The sequence below is a fragment of the Phascolarctos cinereus genome, unplaced genomic scaffold (assembly GCF_003287225.1).
Source record: "Phascolarctos cinereus isolate Bilbo 61053 unplaced genomic scaffold, phaCin_HiC Scaffold_2;HRSCAF=192, whole genome shotgun sequence".
In the NCBI taxonomy this organism is placed as follows: Eukaryota; Metazoa; Chordata; class Mammalia; order Diprotodontia; family Phascolarctidae; genus Phascolarctos; species Phascolarctos cinereus.
The window spans coordinates 233,870,125-233,893,883 of record NW_027555625.1 but is presented as its reverse complement, the minus strand read 5'-3'; the positions used below and the strand labels follow the sequence as shown (position 1 = coordinate 233,893,883).

General features: G+C 39.9%; 1 protein-coding gene across 10 annotated transcripts in view; it reads left to right on the top strand.

Moving 5' to 3' along the window:
• The window catches only part of NFATC2 (nuclear factor of activated T cells 2), a 273,083-nt gene that overhangs the window by 22,808 nt on the left and 226,516 nt on the right, over window positions 1-23,759 (top strand). For 7 of the 10 annotated variants that reach the window (XM_078149874.1, XM_020984231.2, XM_020984229.2 and 4 more), the window contains exons 2-3: window positions 10,643-11,663; window positions 13,656-13,827. In XM_078149874.1, coding sequence (XP_078006000.1) covers window positions 10,643-11,663; window positions 13,656-13,827 — 1,193 coding nt within the window. The remainder of the gene's footprint in view (window positions 1-10,642; window positions 11,664-13,655; window positions 13,828-23,759) is intronic. The other 3 variants (XM_020984232.2, XM_020984233.2, XM_020984224.2) reach the window with 2 other exon arrangements.

The window sequence follows — 23,759 nt, the reverse complement described above, 5'->3', positions numbered from 1 at the left end:
TTCAGGCCTGCTGGTGGCTCTTTACATGGGATCGGATGAAGCCTGCCTTGGAAACTGCACGTGATGCTTTGGCTCCTAGTCAGGAAGACGATTCTCCTTGTCCTGCTTTCCTGGCACAGGGAGTAGATTCAGTGACTGCCCAACTCAGGCTTCTGTGGGGAAGCTGAGCTAGAGATTAGAGTTCTACCAGATTGTAGACTGACTGAGCTAAGGGAAAACACACTCAGCCCCCCCCTGCCCACCCATATGCCCACACACCCATCCACCTCCACCACCACTACCACCAAGAGAAACAACAACCTCCCAGAACAAAACTCCAACCCAATTTTATTTACTATGAAGAGCATGTCATTTTATCGCTGAGAGTTGCTTATCTTCCTGGTTGCTGCTGATCGTTCAAGTCAGAATCAGGCTGTCTCAGCAAGTATATAGATTTTCAGTGGGCAGCTCCATAAGATCTTGCAAACACCAGAATTGAGTGAGTGGCCTTCAATCTTTTTGAAAGTAAAAAAGACAGAAAGGCAAATTGGAAACTATTGACCACAATATGAATGATTGATGATGGGAGTCTTAAAAAATAGTCCTTTATGATTTTACGAAGCACTTTCTAGCAAGGTGGTACAGTGGTTAGAGTGCTGGGCCTGGAGTCAGGAAGACCAGGCACTTCTTAGCTTTGTGATTTTGGGCAAATCCCTTAATCTCTGTTTGCCTCAGTTTCCTCATCTGTAAAATGGAGATAATTATAGCATCCACCTCTCAGGGTTATTTTGAGGATCAAAAGTGAGAATATTTGTAAAGCACTTAGCACAGGGCCTGTCACATAGTATCATCATCGTTGTCATCATTGTTATTGGTGTCAGTTTAGTGGTATGAGCTCCATTTTGCAAATGGGAAACTGGCTTTCTCAGAAGCAAAGGTTTTTTTGTTCACAGTTACAGGGCTAGGATAGCTTGGAGTTAGGATGTGAACATAGACCTTTTGACTTCAAGTCTGAGTCTTTTTCTAAAACAACATTTGCTTCTGAGATGATCTTGTGATAAGAGGTGTGATATCGTGGTACATTCATTAAAAGTATAGGACTCAGAGTCAGGAAGACCGAGATTCAAATCCTGCCTCTAAGACACTTGCTAGCTTGCTTGGCCCTGGGTGAGTCCCTTAACCCATGAGTTCTCAGTTAAGTGAGGTGATTGATCTGATCATCTCTACCAGCACTACCAGCTCTAAATCTATGATCTGGAAGGAACCCAACACTCTGCCTATTTTGTTTAAAAATGTTCCAGCTGTTCCTATTTCTGTTTTAATACTCTCACCTCTTGAACATTCCCATCAGAAGAAAGAGAACTTCTCAGTTCAGTAGTTAGAAACATCCTTACAAACGCATGCTATTGAACTAGCCTGTGCATAACTGCAAAGAGCTAGAGTCAAGGGAGAAAGAAAGGTGACATCATGGATAGAGGGCTGCATTCAGAGTTAGGAAGACCTGAGTTTGAATCCTGCTTCAGACACTTAGTAATTTGTGACCCTCAGCAAGACACTTTAACTCCCCTGTGACTCAGTTTCCTCAACTGTAAAATTAGGGGGTTGGGCTTGATGGTCTCTAAATTCAAATCCATGTTCCTATGATTCTAGTGTCTAGCTTCTACAGTAGTTGTTTTAAAGAGGACATGTGGTCCATTTAATAAGTGTGGCCTAATCATATAGGAGTGGCCCTTCGGGTCTGAGTCTGAGATCTGTAGCCAATGAGATCATCCTGGTTGCTATGGCAAGGAAAGGAATGTCATTAATTCAGGTTGGCAGTGACCACTGCTTACGTGTGCCCAAGACAACAGGAACATGGTTCTGGCACAAAAGCGGTGAGGAGAAAGTGTCAAAAAAAAAAAAGAACAACCCCCAAATTTGGATTTTAACTTGACTTTATAGAATAGAGAAGTCACATTCCTCGAGTATGCCAAATTGGTTCAATAGTGAATAAGGCAGTGAGTAGGTCTTTCTGAATGATCCAGAGGGATCTCTGCTGAGAAGCTTCTTAATAGTGAAAAGAGACAACCCTTTTTTTGTTAGCTTAGTTTTTAGCAACAGGAGATCTGCTGGTCTGCCAGGGTCTGCTGCGTAGGAATGTGGGGTGTGCACACTGGAAGGATTGCCTTCCAACACAGTAGGATTTTCTTTCCACTTCCTAGGCCTTCCTACCCTTTAGTTGCAACAGGCTCTGTCACTGAGGCTTGATCAATTTCTCCCACTGGAAATGCATTTCCACATACTTCCAAAGCTCAGAGCCCTTTCCTATGCTTGCTAAATGAGGTGGGCCTGAATCTGGCCAAGACTGTGTCCTCTATTGAGATGTATCACTACTCTTGGCTCTCTTTTCTTGCAGTTTGACCTCTGTCCTGATATTCTGAGCCTTAAAAGAAATCCCTTTATTCATTTATTCATTCATTCATTCATTCATTCATTCATTCAAAACATACTTATTAATCATCTAATAAGTGCAAGGCCCTGTATTGAGTCCTTGGAAAGATACAGAAATAAGTAAGATGCAGTCCTTCTTCACAATTTGAATACAGTCTAGTGGTGGTGGTAGGTTGAAGACACATACCCAAATATAAAATAAATGAGAAAAAGGCATGTGTATAAGACGAATGAAAAATTGCTTTGAGATTAGACTCAAAATGGACAGGTAGAAGGTATGCCATAGAGGTGTCATTGTTAGCTAGGAGATGCAATGAACAGAGCACCAGGCCTGGAGTCAGGAAGACTGAGTTCAAATCCAGCCTCAGACACTTATTAACTGTGTGACTCTGGGCAAGTCACTTAACCCTGTTTGCCTCAGTTTCTTCATCTGTAAAATGAGCTGGAGAAGGAAATGGCAAACGACTCCAGTCTTTGCCAAGAAAACCCCAACTGGGGTCATGAAGAATCAGATACAACTGAAATGAATGAACAAAAAGAGGTGTTAAACTCATGTGCAAAACTCCCATGGACTAAACTGGATTAAAATGTAATTGGGAAATGTTTTCAAAATGATAAAAATACAACAAAGATAGTGTTAATTTGTGGTTTTCTAAGTCAATATGTGACCTGCACAGATAAGTTTCTATTTGAATTTGGTCCCACTGAAGCATATTATGTGCCAGATTCGAATAGGGAAAAGCTGAGTTGAAATCCTGTCTCAGACACTTGCTAGCTGGGCAAGTCACTTAACCTTTCTCAGCCTCAGTTTCTTTGTCTGTGAAATAGGAATAATAATGGCACCTACCTTACCTGTTCACAGTGTTATTGTGAGGATCGAATGAGTCAATATATGAAAAGTGCTTTGCAAGCCTTGAACTGCTATATAAATGTTAGTTAACTATTAGGCAAATTTTTGAAAAAATGACAACTTCCCTATAGCATAACTTCAAAACAACAAGTGATGCTTCCTTCTATTCTAGTTCATAACCAAAGACTAGACCCTGTCATTGCTAGCTATGCTTTTTCAGAACTTTGTCTTTTACTATTTTGATTTTGTTTGCAGAGTCCATGAAATGCTTTCCTCCCAAAACAGTTGCTGCAGAGCGTGTGTGTGTGTGTGTGTATGTGTGTGTGTGTGTGTTAAAAACTACCATTCCAGCCATGCCAGTTTTCCAGCACAAACCAATTTGTGCATCATTTGCAGCACCCAAGTTATTTGTCCCATTGAAGAAATGCCTAAAAATTACCACTACTAAATATCTCTACCTGACTCTTCTAAACTCCATAGGGGGATGGGAATCAGTGGAGAAATATGGTAGATATTAAAGAATACCTCTATAGTATCTTTAGGTTAAAGAAGTAAGTTGCATAGTTACAGAATATTCATTTTAGGTTTCTGGTTTTTCTGGGTGATTTTTTTTTGCCTTGCTTCTCTCTCTCTCTCTCTCTCTCTCTCTCTCTCTCTCTCTCTCTCTCTTTCTCTGTCTCTCTCTCTCTCTCTATCTGTCTGTCTCTGTCTCGATATGATAGATATAGGGACTAGACCTATGATTTTACCGGTAAAGAAAATTCCTAGATTTGCCAATGAAAATCAGTAACTTCTTTGCAATTTATGGCCTTAGACTTCTTTTATGAAGAGGATTTGTTCTGTGAAGTTTAGATTCAGTCAAAGGGCTGCACTTGAGGACCTAGAGGGCCACATGTGGCCTCGAGGCTGCAGGTTCCCCACTCCTGCTTAGAGAGTTGCATTGGGAGGGTAAGTGACGTGGCCAGGGTCACATAACCAGTATATCTGGGACTTGGAACTCATTTCTTTCTGACTCTGGGAAGGGAAAGAGAAAGGAACAAGCATTTGTTAAGCTCCTACTATATGCCAGACACTGTGCTAAGCGCTTCACAAATATCTCATTTGATGAGACTCCCTCTCTCTCCATTACGTCATACTGCCTTCTCCCAGCCCCATGTATTTGTGTATTTACATGATCTATTGCAATAACCTTCCACAGATGCTGTGTGTGTGTGTGTGTGTATTTGGCAGGCCTCTCAGTTATTGTTGATACTCGGTGATTCATTGATCATTAAGAACCCCATTACAGTTTCAGTGGGAGTATGTCTAGGAGATGCAGTGAATTTAAAATTTGTTATTTAAAGGCAACTGGCAGTCTTTTAAAAGGGGGCCTTTCATATGGGGAAAATGAATAGACCAGATGAAAAATCCATTTACCTTCCTCAGATTTTTTGTGATTCCTCTTAGCCCGTTTGCTCAGGAAATTACGAGACATATTGGTGCCGAAGGCAGGATTTGCTCTCTTGCCCTCCATATTCTCCTGTTTCTTTCTGCTGTAAAGCCACAATGCTGCATTTGTGGCATCATAATCGTTTCTACAGCAACAGACTGTGATGTCTCAAATCCAGAGGCTGAGACTCCATACCACCTTGGGATGTGATCTCACCAAGCAAGGAGGGTCAGACCACCTCAGGACTTGGATGGGCACTATCCAGGATGTAGAAGGAGCTTGGTTCTTTATCAAGTGGCACACTTCTTTCTGCATAGCCCTAGCACTGGCACATAGGTGAAAGCGCAGTCCCTGCACTCTTAAGTCATTAAACATCTCATGGTACCAGGAAAGAAAAAAAATTTAAATGAACATTTAATACAGGTTCCCTGGCTGGGTTTCCATTTCAGTAACTCCATTTTACTTCCCCAAAGTCACAGATGGAGAAGTTATTCTCTTACTGCCTGCCCTAAAAGACCTGTTGGGTAGCTGTGTTGGCACAGACCAGCCATCAAGTTCCTCTTCAGACTTGGCTGCATGTCAACAGTGAGTGAGTGACAAGCCTGAGACATAGGGCAGAAGAAAAGTGCCAGGGCTGTACTTTTGACAAAAGACTTCAGTGTTTTAATTTTGTTGGCAGGAGGAGAGTTAATTTATTTTTTAAAGGCATCAATTTTATTAATTTGAGTCAATCTTGCCTGTAAGCAGGGTATGCAGTCCTAGCAGTCCCTAAGATCCCTCAGACCCAGGTGCCACAGTCCTTGAAATGATATCATAATGACTAGAATAACTAGTCTCTAGCTCTTTAAGGACTACAAAGCATCCAGATGAACAGGTGCTACAGGTATCATGATCTCTATTTTACTGGTGAGGAAACAAGCTCAGAAATGATAAGTGACTTGTCCATGGTCCCACATCTATTAAGCGGTAGAATCAGGTTTTGAACCCAGAGCTTCTAGGTCCAAGTCAAGGACTCTTTCTCCTGTATCACAGAGTTCTCCCTTTGTGTTAAGGCATTGCTATTTCTAAGCCTATTCTTTCCCAATGCCAATACCCCAGCAGCAAATTGCAATACCTGGCTGTGAATTAGTCCCTCAGAGCTCCACCCTTTTTATTTTTCTGTAACAGGACAAATGCAAAGCTGAATGGATAGGGTTTTGGAATCGGGGCTGGGAGGTGAGGAAAAAAGACAAACTTTGCTGACTTAACAGTTTTGCTGAGAGCCTGTCCTGTCAAAGAAGACAAAGAGAGCGCCAAAATGCTGACCAAGCTATTTTATTTTTGTTAGTGTTCTTCCTCTTTTTTTTTTTTGGAGGGGGATGGGGAGACTTGTAAATGAAATGTCCTTATAGGGTATATTTCAAGGAAGAATGAAATTTTCCTTTTAAAGTTCTTTCTTCCCATCCCACTGCACCGAGTAAGTCACAGATCTGCCAGGACCATTGAATAAAGCTTTAATTTGGGACTCAACCTAGGGGTGGTCATATTTGCAACCTTGTCATATCCTGATATGATAATCCCCAGGGAGACTGCTTAGGTCATATCTGACCAGAGTTGTATTCAGTTGTGGGTACCATATTTTAGGAGGAAAACAGATAATCTGAAGAGTCCAAAAGAGGGTGACTAGCATTGCAAGGGAGTTTCCAACCGTATCATTTGAAGGTTCAATGAAGGAACTGTGGAAGTTGAATCTAAAGATGAGACTATGTCTTAAAATAGATGAAGGGCAGTCACTGGGGAAGATGGATGAGTTATTTTTGTGTGTGTCCAGAAGGAAGTACTAAGAACAGCATTTGGAAGTCACAGGGAGGCGGATTTTAGTTGACTCTCCTCTTTGACTTTCTTAACCATTAGAGCTTCCCCACAATGAGATGTGATGCTTTAATAGGCAATGGTTACTCTATCACTAGAGGTATTCAAGCAGAGCCTGATTTGCCACTTGTCAGGGATATTGTAGAGGCTATTCACGTGTGGGCTATTGAGTTGGACTAAAAAGTCTTCCACTTCTTTAATTCTATGATTCTTAATCAATTAATATGTATTTATCAAGTACCTGTTATGTGCTAAGCACATGGTAGAAATAAAATGACCAAAATCATTCCTACATGGGAGAAGTTTAGATCTGGTGAGCTCCTCATCATAGATTGAGAGCTAAGAGACACCTGAGAGCTCACTCAATCCAAATTCCTCATTTTCCAGATGAGGAACTGAGGCCAAGAAAAGGTGAGTGACTTGCCCATGGACACATAGCAAGAAAGTGTCTGAAGCAGGGTTTGAAGCCAAGTCTCTCTGGCTCTAAACCCAGCCCTCCATCCATTTTACTATGTGAGGAGTGATTGAAGGAACCAGGGATATCGGGCCTCGAGAAGAGAAAACTTAATGAGGACCAGTTACCTTCCTTTAATTTTTGGGAGGATTTGTGAAAAGGGATCAGATTCCCTTTTTGGCCCCTGAGAGCAGAACAAGGAGTAATAGGTCAAAACTGCAGAGAAATTAATTGAGGCTTCATATAAAAAAAAAATAATAACAATAATTAATGTAAATAGTAACAGCATAACAATGTAAAATAGAATTTATGTAACACTAGTGAGGCAGGCCCTAATGTCGTTATTCCAATTTTACAGATAAAAAGCAACCAAAAACATCCTAGCAGAGCTATCCAAAAGGGGAATGGGATGCCTTGGGAAGTGGTGGGCTCTCCTTAACTGGAAGTCTTTAAGCAAAGGTTGAATGAGAATCTTTTGTGCAGAGGGCATTCTTGTACAGGTACTGATTGGCTAGCTGGCCTCAGAAGTCCCTTCTAATGCTGAAATTCTGAGATTCTAAGGTTTAGTGTATACTCAAAGGTAGATTTGTTAGGTAGGCTTTTGCCATAAAATTGGAAGGCTGCTGGTGATTAGTATTTCTGAGATGACAGAAGTGTGATGGGAGGCCTCTACCATATTTATTTTTGACAAGGACCCTTCATTTCCATTTTATTTCTGGTGCTTATATCCTGTGCCATCATTTATTGGAAGGAAAAACTTGTGGATAGAATGCTGGCCTTAGAGTCAGGAAGCTCTGAGTCAAATCCTACCTCAGACACTGACTAGCTGTGTGGCCCTGGATAAGTCATTTAACCCTCTCAACCTCAGTTTCCTCATCTTAAAATGGGGATAATAACACCTACCTCACAGGATCGTAGTGAGAATCAAATGAGACAACATGTAAAGAGTTTTGCAAAATTTAAAGGGCTATAAAAATACAGATTATTATTGTTATTGTTGTTGTTATTAGGAAAATAACTAATCATGAGAGTCTTGTGGCAAGAATTCTTGAGGCTCAATTATGATTTGGTTGGATCCAAATTCTAGTCCAATTTTTGTTATTCTTCAAGAGTGTTGAATCTCCTTCCCCTGCACACCTTAGGAATTGTCGAATTTTAAATTATAGCTGACATATCTAATGTGGATGTGGATGTGGTAGTTGGGAGAGCACGACTATTGTTTAAATGAAATTAGAGCCAAACTCTCACTAATTAAGGAAATATTTCATCACTATACTGCTTGCTTATGGCATTTACTGTCAAATGCTCAAAGGACCAAGAATTAAATCATTTTGAATTAAAATGTCATCTTCCCTTCCTGCTTCTAGGTTCATCAAAAAACTTAAAGAAAAACCAAAAAACAAAACATGGTTCTTGAATTAAAGACAAATGTAAATATTTGAATATTTGAATAATTTGTTTAGTAAATTTTTTCGCTCCAAGATTGCAGTAATGCAATAGCTAATGAAAGGTATTTCAGGTATTTTGCTTCTCAGCATGGAGGGTGTGTTCATGATAAGGTTGAACAAATCTTTTTTGATAAGGCCAGATTGTTCACTAAGTCATATCTAGGGTATTGTTTAATTGGTTTGAGCCAGGCAGTACATTCTAAGAATGTTGTAAACATAAATTTGACTTTGATCTTCTAACTCAGTTCAAAAGTTAGAACTAATAACTGCCAGGCAGGCTTGTTTTTTTTCTTTTTAAGAAATTTGAAATTAGTCTTGATCTTGAACTCAACATAGTAGCGAGATAAATGGCATTCTGACTTCTGGATTTAATATAAGTTTTGATTTGTTCCAAGTTGTGAGTAGAGAAGGAGCCAGTCATTTTATACAGGCCGTTTTCTGGAATGATAACTGCTTCCTGAGAATGAATCTTCTAAAATGGTATCCCCAGGGCCAATCCAGGGTGGATATAGTTAGACAATTTGGCACTTCAATAGAGAGAGCTCCCTGTATAGCCTAAGGAAGATCCCAAAATGGTTAGAGACTCTTCTGTAGGAAGGGTTGTCCACTACAAATGCACCTTGGTACTAAAAGCAAGTTGTACAGGCAAGCCTCCTGTGAGTGAGTGAGTGACTACTATGAACAGTAACAGTGTTTTCCAAACCCCAAATTGGGAAATATGGTTTTGATGCATTATTTCTTTTTTCAAAATCTTACTAAAAGAAAGGCAATGTAACATAGAGAAGAGCTGGCCTGGAAACCAGCATAATCTGGTTTCAGGTCTTGGACTCACACAAGCGCTAGGTGACCTTGGGCTCAAGTCTCTTAAATTGTGTTTTGGGTAAGTCTCTAAGACTATAACTTGTAGAGAAGGTCCTGACTTATCTAGATTGAGGGAGGTTCCTTACCTGGGAGTTCCCTATGTCAATAAAATCACAGGTCTAGTCTCTGTGGCCTATTTATGAGTATATTTTTAAAAAGTTTTTAAAAAAATTTTCTTGTAATTGGACTTGTCTTGGAGAATTTGGGATTTTAGTTTGCCAGAAGCATGAGTCCTTGAATTTTGCTGGTTCAGTTATTCAGAAGTTATTGGTTGAATATGCCTATATCCAAAGCCTTGCACATCTTTGAGAGATAGATACTAAGGAGACCCAAACCAAATCTTCCAGGGAAGTATAGTCTAGTATGAGATGTAAGGTACAACACAAATTGGAACTTAACTACTATGAAGGCTTTTGGAACCCCCTGTGAGAGGAGGTGTTGGGATGCAGGAGTCCTTTACAGGTCATGGGGGGGGACTTATACTGCAGTGGCCCCTCCTCTGGGGGGATAAATTGAGAATTTGGTGCCCTGGGGCTTTCCTGTTCTGCCACTAACACGTTGTAAAACCTTTACAAGTAACTTAACACTTTCTAATTCTTCCTACTCTTCCATTGTAAAATTGGGATGACAATGTTCCCTTAGACTATCTACCTCATAGGGTTGTCTTGAGGCAAATGCTTATAAACTCTAAAGCACTCTTAAGAAATGTGAGTTGTTATTAATATGATTGTTATTATTGTTTGTAGACCCTGAGATGGGGCTTGAGAACTGTGCTGGGGCCAAATTAGTCAAGGATCCTAAATCTGGTCCCAGTTGCACTGTCTGCATCTCAGCTCTTGCTGTGTTCCCCTAGTCTGGAAATACCTTTCTTCCTGACATTTTTCAAAACCCACCTAAGGAAAAGTGGTACATCATGGAAGTAGACACACTGGTTTGGGTTGCAGGAGATATGGCTGTTAGTTCCCAGTCTGCTGGGTGACTAAGTCATCTGCCCTCTCTGGGCCTCAGCATCGTGTTCTGTAAAGTGAATGTGGTGGACTAGAGGATCCCTGACATCCAGTCCAGCTCTGACATGACATGCTCTGATTGTAAGATTCCATTGATTTAGCTGCATATAGGATATGCTAAAATTGGTTAAACTCTCCTCTCTGTTTTCATTGAATCTGGTGTGAAGCTGCTTGCCTCATGCTTTCTACCTTTCCATTAAGTCACAAATGGAGGTTTTAGTTTGGGCTTTGGTGTTGTTGCTTTTTAAAAATTAAAAAAAAAAAATAAACCCATGATTGCTCAGCTTCAATAGTACTATTTTATAGCCTTAAAAGAGACCCTTCTTTTTCCAGAAGAACCGACTCCACATAATATCGTCAGCCCACCCTCTGGATGTCCTGATGATGTCCTGGATTATGGCCTCAAGCCATACACCCCCCCTCCTAGTAACTCTGCAGATCCCATGGGCAAATACGGACAGCCAGATAGCATAGGGTCAAAATGCTACCTAGACCCTGCAAAGCATGTAGGGGCCTCGGCTTTGAGTCCTAGGATCGAGATCACTCCATCCCATGAACTGATACAGTCGGGTGGGTCCTTCCGCATCAGAGACACAGATCTTTTGCTAGAGCAACAGCCCAACTCCGTCACTGCTAGCCCAAGGTTTACTCTGCCGGTCCCTGGCTTTGAGGGCTACCGGGATCCGCCTTGCTTGAGCCCCGCTAGTAGCGGCTCGTCTGCAAGTTTCATTTCAGAGACCAATTTCTCTCCCTACACATCACCGTGTGTCTCGCCCAATAATGGCCCTAGTGACGACCTTTGTCCACAATTACAAAACATCCATACTCATTATTCTCCTAGAACCTCTCCAATAATGTCACCACGAACAAGCATCACAGAGGAAACCTACTTGGGACGACACTCACCCTCGCCCCGTCCCAACTCCAGGTCTTCATCACCCGGTGCGAAGCGAAGGTACTCTTGTGCTGAGCTCTTCACTACTCAGCTGCCCTCGGCCTCTCCACACCAGTCTAGGACCCCCTCTCCACAGGCTTCGCCCAACGTCTCGCTGAGGGAAGACGGACTTTCAGTCACTTGCACCCAGTTGCCCAACTCTACCATCCTTATGGACACCATGAGCAACCTCACCACAGATCCCCCTTGTGGCATCCCTTCCAAGATGTGGAAAACCAGCCCTGACCCATCACCAGTTCCCTCCCAAAAAACCAGCATGCCTCGGCATGCCATCTATTCCAATGTAGATTATCTTGGCCCTTGTGAGCAGGAGGAGAGGAGAAATTCAGCTCCGGAGTCGATTTTATTGGTGCCCCCAACTTGGCCAAAGCAACTGGTTCCTGCCATTCCTATCTGCAGGTGAGTTGTGTGATTTTAACATGGCTTTGCATGCTGATTCGTTTTAAATCTTCAGTTTTCAGTGCTTACTCAAGTTCAATAAATATTTATTAAACACAGCTATCTACTTAGAGCACTGTGCTAGGCACAGGAGAGTTACAGTCAAATGAAATGAGACACACCTCTACCCCTCATAAAATTTACAGTCTAATGGGAGATCTGATGCACACATAAATAGCTATGATAAGAAATAGGACATATGAAGTACACAAAGAAGAGGCAAAGTGATTTTTGATTTTTATATAATGAGTTAGACACATTTCTGTCTAATGGATTGCATTTGGTGAAGCCATGATATTTGATGAGATATTAAAAAGGGTTTTCTAGTAAGCTGGGAAGACAAGTAGATAGATGTGTTAGGGAAAGTGTCAGGAGAACACGAAATCAGAGGATCTATATCATTATGCATTATGTATGGAAAATGCCTGGGGTTCAAGTAGGTCAGTCTGACCCAATTCTCAATGTCATATTTTAGTAACAAATGGCTCCAACCTGAACCAAACTAAATGACACTGAGTAGATCTGTACCCTTAAGATCTTAGATTTACTAGTGTGGTTATCTATGACCACACTTTATAATATATTCTTCCTTCGGCTGCATTTTAAAATGATTCATTTGTTTAAAAAATAAGCAGCAACAAAAACCTTGGAGGAAAAATGCAGGCCTAGAGAGAAAGAAAAGAGGATATTCAGTCCCAGTGTTATTTTGATCAGGTGCCTGAGTTCAGCAATATACTGTAAACAAGGTAGGTAGAAGTAAATGCATAAGAGACACAGTGTTATCAAGTAGAAGAAGACCTGAAGACTTTACATCCCTCTGCCTCTATTTCTTCACCTGTAAAATGGGCATAATACTTGCACTGTCTTCTCACAGTTGTGAGGAAAGTGCTTTGTAAACTTTTAAGCCCTATGGTAGTGGGAGCTATGATTAGATCTGAGTCTATCATGTTGAATAGTACAGCCTCAAAGCTATGTAGTGTTAAAAATAGCCTGCTCTGAATGCATTATTCTGCATGTTGTACATTATCTTGTATTCACTCCCCTGAAATGTTATAGGACCATAGGATTTAGAGCTGGGAGGGACCTTTAAAGATCAACTACTAAAAGTCCTTCATTTTACAGAAAAAGAAGGTTATGTGACTTGCCCAAGGTCACTTAGGTAGTAAGAGATCTGAAAGCAGAATCCGGCGCTTGCTGATTCATAAGATACTGGGATAGCATTCAGGAGAAATGGATTCTCAACCCGACTCTGCCGTCACTAACTCATTGCTACCATATCTACCTTGGGTAGATTTATGGAACCTTTATGTGACTGTTTTCTATTTGCATGGTGAAATAATTTCTAATGATCTCATTGAGCTCTAAAATGGCATGATCTAAATGAACTGGGTAGCTAATAAATATCTAGCACTGTTCCAGGCTCTATGAGGTAGAGAAGAGAAATTCCCTCTGCCAAAAATGAATATGGAGTTTGAGCATCAAAAGGATCCACAAATAAATCCCATTAGCAAATTATAATAACCAACATTTTTATAGCATTTTAAGGTTTACAAAGCAATAAAATATGCAATAGTTATGGAATGCTTAAAGCATCATTTGAACATAGGATAATTTTTTTTTCTTTAAGGCACTGAGCTGTTTAAGTTTTTCAAATCAATATAACAAACATTTATTAAGTATGCAAAGCACTGGTGATTATAAAAACAAAAACCGCACAATGCTTGCCTTAGATGAGGAATTTGCATTCTACTGAAATCAGTACCAAGACAGAATACCTCCACATTGCTCTGAAATGTACCATGATTATGAATGGCATGTGAATCAGAATCTCTAAAATGCATTTGTCTGGGGAGAATAATTTGGGGTCTAGATAGGGAAGGGGACACATACGTATGGATTATATGTGTTTCTTATTTAATTTTAATTTCCTTTTTTGTTTTTAATTTCCTTTAGCATCCCGGTGACTGCGTCCCTTCCACCTCTTGAGTGGCCCCTTTCCAATCAGTCAGGGTCCTATGAACTGAGGATTGAAGTGCAGCCAAAGCCCCATCATCGGGCACACTACGAGACAGAGGGCAGTCGAGGGGCTGTCAAAGCTCCCACAGGAGGTCATCCTGTGGTCCAGGTATGAGTCTGCATCTTTCTTCTACCTGGTGCCTTAGATTGAATACTAAATGACTCACCTTTGCTTCACAGCAGTCATGTACAAGAATGTGATCATAATCACTCTTCTGGAAAGGAGATTTTATGTCAGTAGAGGTTAGCATCCAGACACCCAATCTTAATTGGTTTGGAACTACTGTGCATAGTCCCTCTTGTAAGCTAGGTGTGGGACCTGAAGTCAGGAAGACCAGAGTTTGAATCCTGCCTCAGATACTTATTGCTTCTGTGACCCTGAACAAGCAACTTAACCTTTCTCAGCTTCATTTTCCTCATTTGCAAAATGAGGAATAATATTAGCCTCTGCCTTCCAGGGCTGCTATTAGGATAAAATAAGATAATATTGATAAAGTACTTTGCAAATCTTAAATCACTATATATGATAGAAATGGTACTAGAAATGGTCTTCTTATGGAATCTCTCTTTCTGGCCACAGATCTGCAGAGATAATCATGTTTGATGAGGTTTTCTAAAGTTTTGCCAACCATTTAGTCAACATTTTTATGTTTTGAGTTTGGAATGAAGGTATGGTTCCATCTCTTCTTTATCCATATCTATCTGGTTCTCCTACCCCTGGCCCAACCACAGATATTTGTTCAAATGTTCACAGATACATACAGGAAGCTCCTGTTTCTCCATAATATTTAGGGGTTGCAGTATTCTGAGCATCTGATTATTTTGGGTAGCCAGGAATCACCACATACAATCCAGGGTGTGTCTTTATGTCAGTATAGAGCAGGGATTCTTAACCTGGAATCTGTGTTCTTTTCTAAAAAATACTTTGCTAACTATTTGAGTGTAATTGTTATCCTTTTTAATCCTAAATATTTTATTTAATGCATTTAAAATATCATTTAAATAATTAAATAAATGTTAAATAATATTCAATAAAAATATTATCAACAGATTGCCCAAGGGGTCCATGATACTAAAAAAGTTAAGAATACCTGCTATAGATGAAATCCAATCTACTAGACTACAGATCTCAAACATGCTATTAGGGTGTGGGCTGTTCATCAGGGGATAGAGCACTGAAATAAAAAAGCCCTCAATTCATAATCTTGGCTCAGACATTTGCTAGCTGTGTGAACTTGGGCAAGTCACTTAACTGATGTCTGTGTCAGTTTCCTCAACTATAAAATGGGGATAATAATAGCACCTTGCAGGGTTGTTGTGAGGTTAAACCGAGTTATTATTTGGAAAGCACTTAGCACAGTGCCTAGTATATAGCAGATGTTTAATAAGTGCTTGTTTCCTCTTTCCTTTACAGCTATAGAGGATTCTCAGTCCATTAGATTGTAAGCTCCTTGAAGGCAAGGGCTGTCTTTTACCTCTTTTTGTATCACCAGTGCTTAGCACAGTGCCTGGCACATAGTGGGCACTTAATAAAAGGTTACTAATTTATTGATTGCTCTCAACTTTCCCAGTTCTAAGATGCAGCCTTTGATAGGCTTGTTCAAGCTTCAACTCCAATAAGCCTTGATTAAGTGCCTCTTGTCTGTGACATAGTGTGCCAGGTGATGGGACAAATACAAAAGAAAATAAACATGATCCCATATGTAATCAAATTGATGAATGAATAAGTGGGTTCAGACAGTTAGCAAAGCAAATAGAGGAGTGCTACAGACTTAAATTGGTCATGCACTCTGGGTTTGAGATTCCTGGTCAACATCAGACTTGGGGAACTTGTGTATTGCATCTTACTTTAACTTCTTCCAGCCGGGGAGGAAACTGCCAAGAGGTCATATTGTTCACATTTATGGTTGTGAAAATGCAATGTGGCTTTAAAAGTCTTTGGCAGTATCAAAAGAGGATACATAGAAGGAGGTCATTTTCTTTCTAAAAAATGAGATGTGATACTCTACTTTTTAGTGCAATTGGAGTAAACCCATGAATGCAAAATGTTCTGTAGGAGAGGAGAAGAAATTTGGGGAGCGCACAGTTAGCAGTTGGATTTGGGTCGTTTTTCTTCTTAAAAGATTCAGCTATATGATGTTCCAACTGGGTTGACAGTCTTTGGGGATGTGACTGACAATTATTTTTATTAGTCTAGTGTTGGTCAAGTAGGTAAGAGGCAGAAATGAAAGAAAAAAGGAATAGATTTAAGTAACTTAGTATAATTTCCCTGATCTTTCCCTTTTCTATTTTTGTGACAGGATGCTGTGGTCCTTATGTGGACAAAACTGCTATTCTACTCAAAGGGAGTTTTGCAAGATCAGGCTTTAATGTTTCCTAAGTTCTTTATTTTATGGGCTCTAATAATATCACGACTGAGAGTGCTATGTATGAGTCCATTGTCATTTAGTCCTCTTGGCTGCTCATACTCATTATCAGATACTTGCACATATTATCTTCAGAGTTGGACTTTTCCTAGGTTTTCCCCCCCTCTTATTTGCTCATATGAAGAGACTTTTAAGAAAGTTGTAATTACCATGTATTGTACTGTATAACCATGCATTGTAATTACCATACAATTATTATGTATCATTGAAATTATCATCAAATGAAAATATTACCAGGAAAACTATATTTTATCCTAGTAAGAAATATGAAGCCTAACAATAATAACTTATATTTATGAGGTGCCATTTAAAATTTAGAGAGGCAGTGTAGAATAATGGGTAGTGACTTTGCCTAGAAGCCCAGAAGACCTGGGTTCAAGTCCTACCTCTCACATATGCTGTTGGTGTGACCTTGGACAACTCATTTAACTTGTTGGTACTCTAGAGAACTCTCTTAAGACTTTAAGTTGCAGAGAAGGTGCCTTGCATTGATTTTCTTACTTGGGAGTTCTTTATACCAATGAAATCACAGATCCCATCCTTGTCCCTGTTTATCATTTACAAAGCACTTTCATATACATTTACTATCCAATTCTTATAATATCCTTGTGAATTAGACAATGCAAATACTATCATCACCTCTGTTTTGCAGAAGAGAAACTGAGGCCCAGAGAGAGGAAGCAGCTTGCCAGTTAGTTGTAGTAGGACTGTAATGGGGGGCATGGTGCTTAAGTTTGGTGGTCTTTCCATTGACCTATGTTGCTTTGAGTTCATATTCATAGGTTTGATATTTTAGTCTCTTAAACAGATGTTCAGGCATATGGAGAAAACGTCGACAATTCCTTTATGTGGATTCATTACAAATGTTGAAAATATCAATTAAATTTAAGCCATGGTAAGAATTGTGGGCTTCACGTGGCCAAACCCTATGTCCTGGAGCTGCACCTGCATGGTTTATGACATGAAAATCTGGACAAGATGAGTAAAAACCAAAGACTTTCATCTTGTAAGAAAAAGCACATATATATATTTGGCAGTGATTTCAATCCACTGAATTTCAGCTTTTGGACTGTCTGCTACTCAGTTCAAATTATGTATAAAACAGGGCAGAAATAAACCAGACAAGAGGATTTTCTGGTTTTACTAGGTAGTGCAGTGATATTGAAAATAAACAGAAGCCTTCGAGTAATTGGTTGTGAGAAGGTTTCATCCCTTTCCTCTTTATTAACTAGTTAAAATTAGTGTTCAGAAAGTTCTTTCACTTCTAAAACTGAAAACAGGAGGCTCATTTCGATGTGTTCTTATTGGGGCCAAATAGTCTACCCAGTGGTGAATTTCTAGCTCCCATCTCTTCTGTCCCATTCTCCAGATGCTCCCTCATCCCAAGACTGGGAGAGTGAAATAGAGGAGGTACCTACTGATAGGTTGCTCGAACTTTACAAAAAGTTAATATAAAGTAGAAGGGACCATTGCAAGCAGAAATTGACTTATTCAGTCTATAAACAACATTGTCAAAGACAGAAGTCATAAGTGGGTAAGCCTTGCTTTCCATTCCTACTTGTCAATCAATAAGATATTTATTTAATTTAGCAAGCATTTATTAAGAACAGGCTATATACCAATATACTGTGCTAGGCTCTAAGGATACAAGGACAAAAGAAAAAAATCATCCTTTCCCTCAAGTAGCTTAATTTCTGTTGGAGGTAGAAGATGAGGAATGCAATATTTCTAGGCAAAGAGTAGGGAAGGCATTGCAGTGGAGTGGAAAAAGTGCTACATTTAGAGTTGGAGAATTTGGGTTCTGATCTTGACTTTGATCTTGCCTGCTTTTATGACCTAGAGCAATCCATTTGCTCTCTCTGTTTTCTTTAAAATGAGAGGATTGGATTAGATGATCTCTGAAATCCCTTCTCATCCCAAATCTGCAATCTTATGCTATGAGTATATAGAAGGCATTGTCATTTTATAAATATCAATAAAACCTTTCCCACAAATCTCAATGAGATAGTAAGCAAAAATTTAGAAGTCCATGAGGGTTAGATATTTCAAAAATAGTTTGATTAGAAATATAAGAAACTATATCTATCTATCTATCTATATCTATATCTCTATCTCTATCTCTATCTATATATATCTATATCATATCACCTTGAATTTAGATCACTTTTATCTCCCCAATCTGGTTTATATAAAATTGGGGTGCAATCTGCAAACTGTTGTTGTTTTATTCCTTTAAAGAAGATATCATTTTAGGGGTCTATGTTGAGTAATGGCTTATGTTTGGACCATTCATTCCACAAACTTTTATTTTTTTCTCCAAAGGCAAAATGAAAAAATATTCTTGTCCTCAAGGGGCTTAAATTTTCCTGGAGGGAGGGGGAAAGAATTTATCATGTAAAGATATAAATAAGTACAATATGATTTGAGGAGGGAGAGTGCATTCATAACTAGAAGATCAGGAAATGCTTTTGGTAGGGGATATTATCTGAGTTAAGCCTTGGAGGAAGCTAAGGATTCTAAGAGGCAGAATCTGTGTATTGTAGGAATAGAGGAGGAGGAACTTCATATGTACAAAGGCAGGAGATGGGAAGAGAACAGCAAATAAGTCACTTTATTTGGAAAAGAGAGTATGTGAAGAAAACTGTGAAATGTCTCAAAAAGTAGGCCAGATTTCAAAGAGATTTAAATGCTAATCTGAGGAGTTTCTCCTTTATTTTAGAGCCACCCAAGATTCTTGAGCAGATCTGTGCTTAGGAAGATGATTTTGGTAGCTCTGTGGAGGGTAGATAGGAGAAGAAAGAGAGTGGAAGGACAGAGATCCATTTGGAGGCTATTTTAATACCCTATGCAAGAGGTGGTAAGGTCCTGAACTAAATGGTGGCCAAGTGAATGGGCAGAGGTAGCATTGACAAGACTTGGCAATTGATTAGTTCTAGGAAATGAATGAAAAGAAAAATTTGAGGATGACTGAGGCAATGAGCTGGGGTGACTAGATGGATGGATGGTGGTGCCGTCAATAGAAAACAGAACTCTGGACTAGGGATGGGGTTAAGTGAGCTGTGTGCATTCTGTGACAGTGAATTCTGTTTTAGATATGAGCCTCAGTTCCTCATCTGTATGTAATTGGGCTTGGACTGATTTCCCCTTAGGCAGAGGAAGTAGTTCCAGACACGTCGGAATAGAATTCAGTCCGAGCCTGTCTGAGTAACTAATTATATATAAAATGTGGGGAATTGGACTAGATGCTTGTTAAGGTCCCTTCCAGCTCAAAATCTGTGATCCTATGTTGATGTGCTTCTAGGACCTTTAGGTAGAGAGGTCCCCCAGGTAGTTGGTGACATAGGACTAGAGCAACGAAATAGCTTTGAAGTCTAGGATGATTGGTGGGATATTTGTAAAGAACATAGAACAGCCAAGTTTAGAAGGTTGAACAATGGAATCAAGGACCTGAGGCTCCCTCTGAATTTTACTGCCCACAGACTAAAATGAGACTAGAAACTAACCCCAGTTTTTCTCTCAGATCAACAAAATCTTCAGTTAAGTTCAACAAACATTTATTAAATATCTATTTTGTGCAAGGTTCTTTGCTAGGTATTTGGGTAACAAAGATGAAAAATAATCCAGTCTCTGTCCTCAAGAAATGTGCTAGCTAATAGAATAGTAACTCATTTTTGTAGTGCTTTGATCATATGCAAAATGCCTTTTCTCACAGCATTATCTGTGAAGTAAGTAATGTAAATATTACTATATTCACCTTAAAAATGAGGAAAACAAAGCTTAGGGAGATTAATTGACTTGCCCACGGTCACATAGCTAGAAAGTGTTAGTCAGGATTTAAATTTTGGCTTTTGGACTCTGAGTTCAGCATTCTGTCTCAGTACATCATTCTGCAGTTTTAGATCTTGAAAACAGAAGGCTTTGAAAGTCTTTGGAAAGTGTCAGGGACATGAGTTAGAAGGCCTACCTAGCATTTGGTAACTCAAGGTCCTCTGACTCGTGCATCTATTCGTCTTTGGCTCCTTCATCTCTTCCCTTTGAATGAGACTGGGTTCTTTTTCCCTAGCTGGGGGTTCTAGAGGCAGCTAGATTTGAAGCCTCTCTCTGGATTTGGTTACTCAGAAAGTACTTTTCCAGCTTCCCTATGGTAATCCATATATAATGTAGAATTCTACTGAATAGCTTATCTTGTAGTGACCCTAGCTGGCAGTTAGCTAACAAACATGTTATCATATTTATGGAGGTCTCAGACTTTGGAGCTTCTTCCTTGGAAAACTGGTGATTTATTGTAGAAAGACTTTTCTAGAATCCTAGAAAAGTATCTGCTAGGGGTGAAATTAATTGGGTTGGGCATTAATAATTGAGCAACTATGACTGATTTATTCAACTAGTACTAAGTTCCTACTGTGTATCAAGGCACTGTACTTAATGCTGGTAAAGGTATCAGAGGTAAGCAAGACACTTAACTGGATCTCTGGATGAGGGAGATATTAAGATAGAGTAGAAAATGTTAAGTGGTCCCTAATACTGGACTGGAAGTTAGGAGACCTGGTTTGAGTCAGTGACTGTTCAGTGAGGTTGGCTCTGTGAACCTGAGTGAGCATGCTCTATCATAGATTCTAGAATGTGAAATCTGGAAGGGCCTTTCAAGGTTATCTAGTCCAGCTCCTCCCTTCTAAACTGCTGTGGGACTCAGTTTCCTCTTTTGTGCCGTGGCGTTTGGACTCAGAGCTCTTCTGACTTGAAAATGCTATAAGACACTTGACCAGGCAGTAGGCCACCTGGGTTTTCAAGACATATTTTGAGAACCATTGCTTTTGCTTTAAGGCATTAGACAGAGTCTTGGAGGCTCTAGGAACCTATGTTAGTGTTTTAACTACTCATTGAAAGAGGTGAGTTTCCTTAGCTAAAGTGGAGATGGTTGAATGAGCTAATCTCAAGGTTCCCTTTCTACTCCTTGGTCTATGATTTTGTGATCTGTGATCTATGACTTTTAAACAAAATACTTCTGCTGCTTTTCTGAAATCAAGTGGATCCATTATAACACAAATAATGTAGGTTTCAGGAAACCATTGGCTTTACTTATAAAGCAGTAGCAAGTATATACTTCATTTAGCTAGTAAGTAATGTACTATGTGATAGCAAAATGAGCTTCCACTCATTTTGGTGTATCTCCTCTGCTGAAGTGCCCTGCTGCTGCATCTCTTGCAGGTGACCAAGAGCTCTCCAGTTGGAGTCTAGGTTCAGAGAGGTCCCACCAAGCTGCAAAGGCTTTGAGAGTATGATATAGTGATGGACCTACGTCATTTGTGTCCAAGAACCAACTTAGAAAAGTGGGCAAAGTGCAGAAAACCTCATCAGTAGGGGACTGGCCACAAGCAAGTCACAAACTCTACTGGGGTGAGGATGGTTTGCATATTCTGCATCGGGGGGAGAGAGAGAGAGCTCCTACACTTGGAAAATCACAGGTCTTTTCAAGTATTAAAGTAAGAAGATCACGTAAAGGAAGAAGAGCATGTATCTGGGAGTTTTGAACAATGAGCTCGGTGCTTTGTATTTTTACTGTGCTTCAATGCACAGCTTACTAAATGACTGAATCTCTTTTATTAGAAAAAAAAGTTTCTTGTCACATATAAGCATATTGTAGCAGGCGAGAAAGGGAGCATGTTCTTGGAGTCAGAAGACATTAGCTGTGCGACCTTGGGCTGGGCATGTCCTTTCCCTGGGTCTTCTCAGTTCCTCAGCTGTAAAGTGAAGAAGTTAGGTTAAATGACATCTGAAATCCCTTGCCAGCTGTGACATTCTAGTGTGAAGGCACAGTATAAAAATATGGATATGCTCATTTTGTTTTGGGGCTTATTATGCTCATAGAAACTCGGCCTGTTTCCTTAGTCATTATGTGAGAAACTTTTGGAGCTTTCTGGACTCTGGTTTTGAGAGAGAGAAAGAGAGAGAGAGAGAGAGAGAGAGAGAGAGAGAGAGAGAGAGAGAGAGAGAGAGAGAGAGAGAGAGAGAGAGAGAGAGAGAGAGAATGAGAATCAAGCAACAGAATGAGAATCAAGCAACCAAATAAATAAATAAATATTTATTTATTTATTAATGACCTGCTATGTGCCAGGATATAAGCTAATGTAGGCTAAGCACTAGGGATATAAAAGGAAGCAAAAGACAGTCCCTGACCTCACAGAACTTACATTTTAATGGGGGGAGTCAATATGCAAACTAATCTATACAAAGCACGCTATGTACAGGATAAATAGGAAATAATTAACAGAGGGAAGGCATGAGAATTAAGAGGGGCTGGGGAATAGTGTGTGCATTTCTGTGCAAACTCTTTCACTTAAATGTCAGTGGGGCCAACACGAGCTTGGGACACTCTCACTCAGACATGTATAAAATCTCCCTCTGCCTTCCGTGCTGGGTTGCGTGCTTACAGGAGTCCTCCTGTATCCACAGTTGACACACATGCCTTTTATCCTTTCAGAGTCTGTATGTGTTCTTTATGCCATGACCTCTTTATTAACATTCATCATTTTCTAATTTTGTTCCCTGAATGAGACTCACATCCCCTTTCGGAAGGCTGGTGCTCCATTGAGAACAAAGTTATTAACTGAGGAGGGCAAGCCTTAAGCCAACATAGGAAAAAGGGGGAGGTGATACCAACTTAGAGGTTTATTGTCTTATCTTCAATAGAGCAACTGCCATTCATTGTAGTGAGTGAAAGATGTTAGGCTGCAAATTCGGGCTTGTTACTGACTTCCTAGAAGAACAAGAAAGCTCAGTATGCTTTTACTGGGGCAAAGGAAGGATAAAGTGCTAGAGGAGTAAGCATATACTGTATTCATATTGGAGAGTTTGTGTTTTATGCTGAACATAATTGCAGCAAGAGCCCCTTTTAAAGCTAGTCAATTTTAAAGCTAGAAAGGACCTTGGAGAGCCTGTAGTCCAGGGTTTTTAAATTTTGTGTCATAGACCCCTTTGGAAGTCTCATGAAACCTATAGACACCTTCTCAGAACAAGGTTTTTAAATGCCTAATACAAAATACAGAGGATTTAAAAGGAACCAGTTATATTGAAATATAGTTATCAGAAATATTGGGGGGGGGAAACACAGGTTCACAGATCTTAGGTTAAGAACCCTTGCTGACCTTCTCATCTTACAAATTAGGAAACTGAATCCCCAAGATGGGAAATAACTTTCCCCAGGTCACATGTATGTGACTTACTGTTGACAGCAGTGCCATATTACAGCAGTGATTTTGTGTTAATGAAGCCTTAGAAAATGGTTGCGTGGTTTATAAAAATGTAGAGAATGAAGGGAAACTTCCAGCTGAGGGCTTGGGTATCCCCACTCAGGGGCTAGATTTACCGTATGCAAAGAATTTAAGAAGACATGTTGCTGTTTAAAGTTCTGGCAGGCTACAAAAATACCTGCGCCCGCCCCCCTCCCCCAACTCCCCCAGGGTGTTTATTCTGTTGTACTGAGTTATTTCAGTAGCACTGGGGAAAAGAGCACGGGGAAGCCAGTTCTGCCCTCAGAAGTAAATTCTAATTTTCCCTATGCTATTGGCCTTTAAGGAGTTTACCAAGCTCCCAATTCAGGGAAAAGTTAAAACTT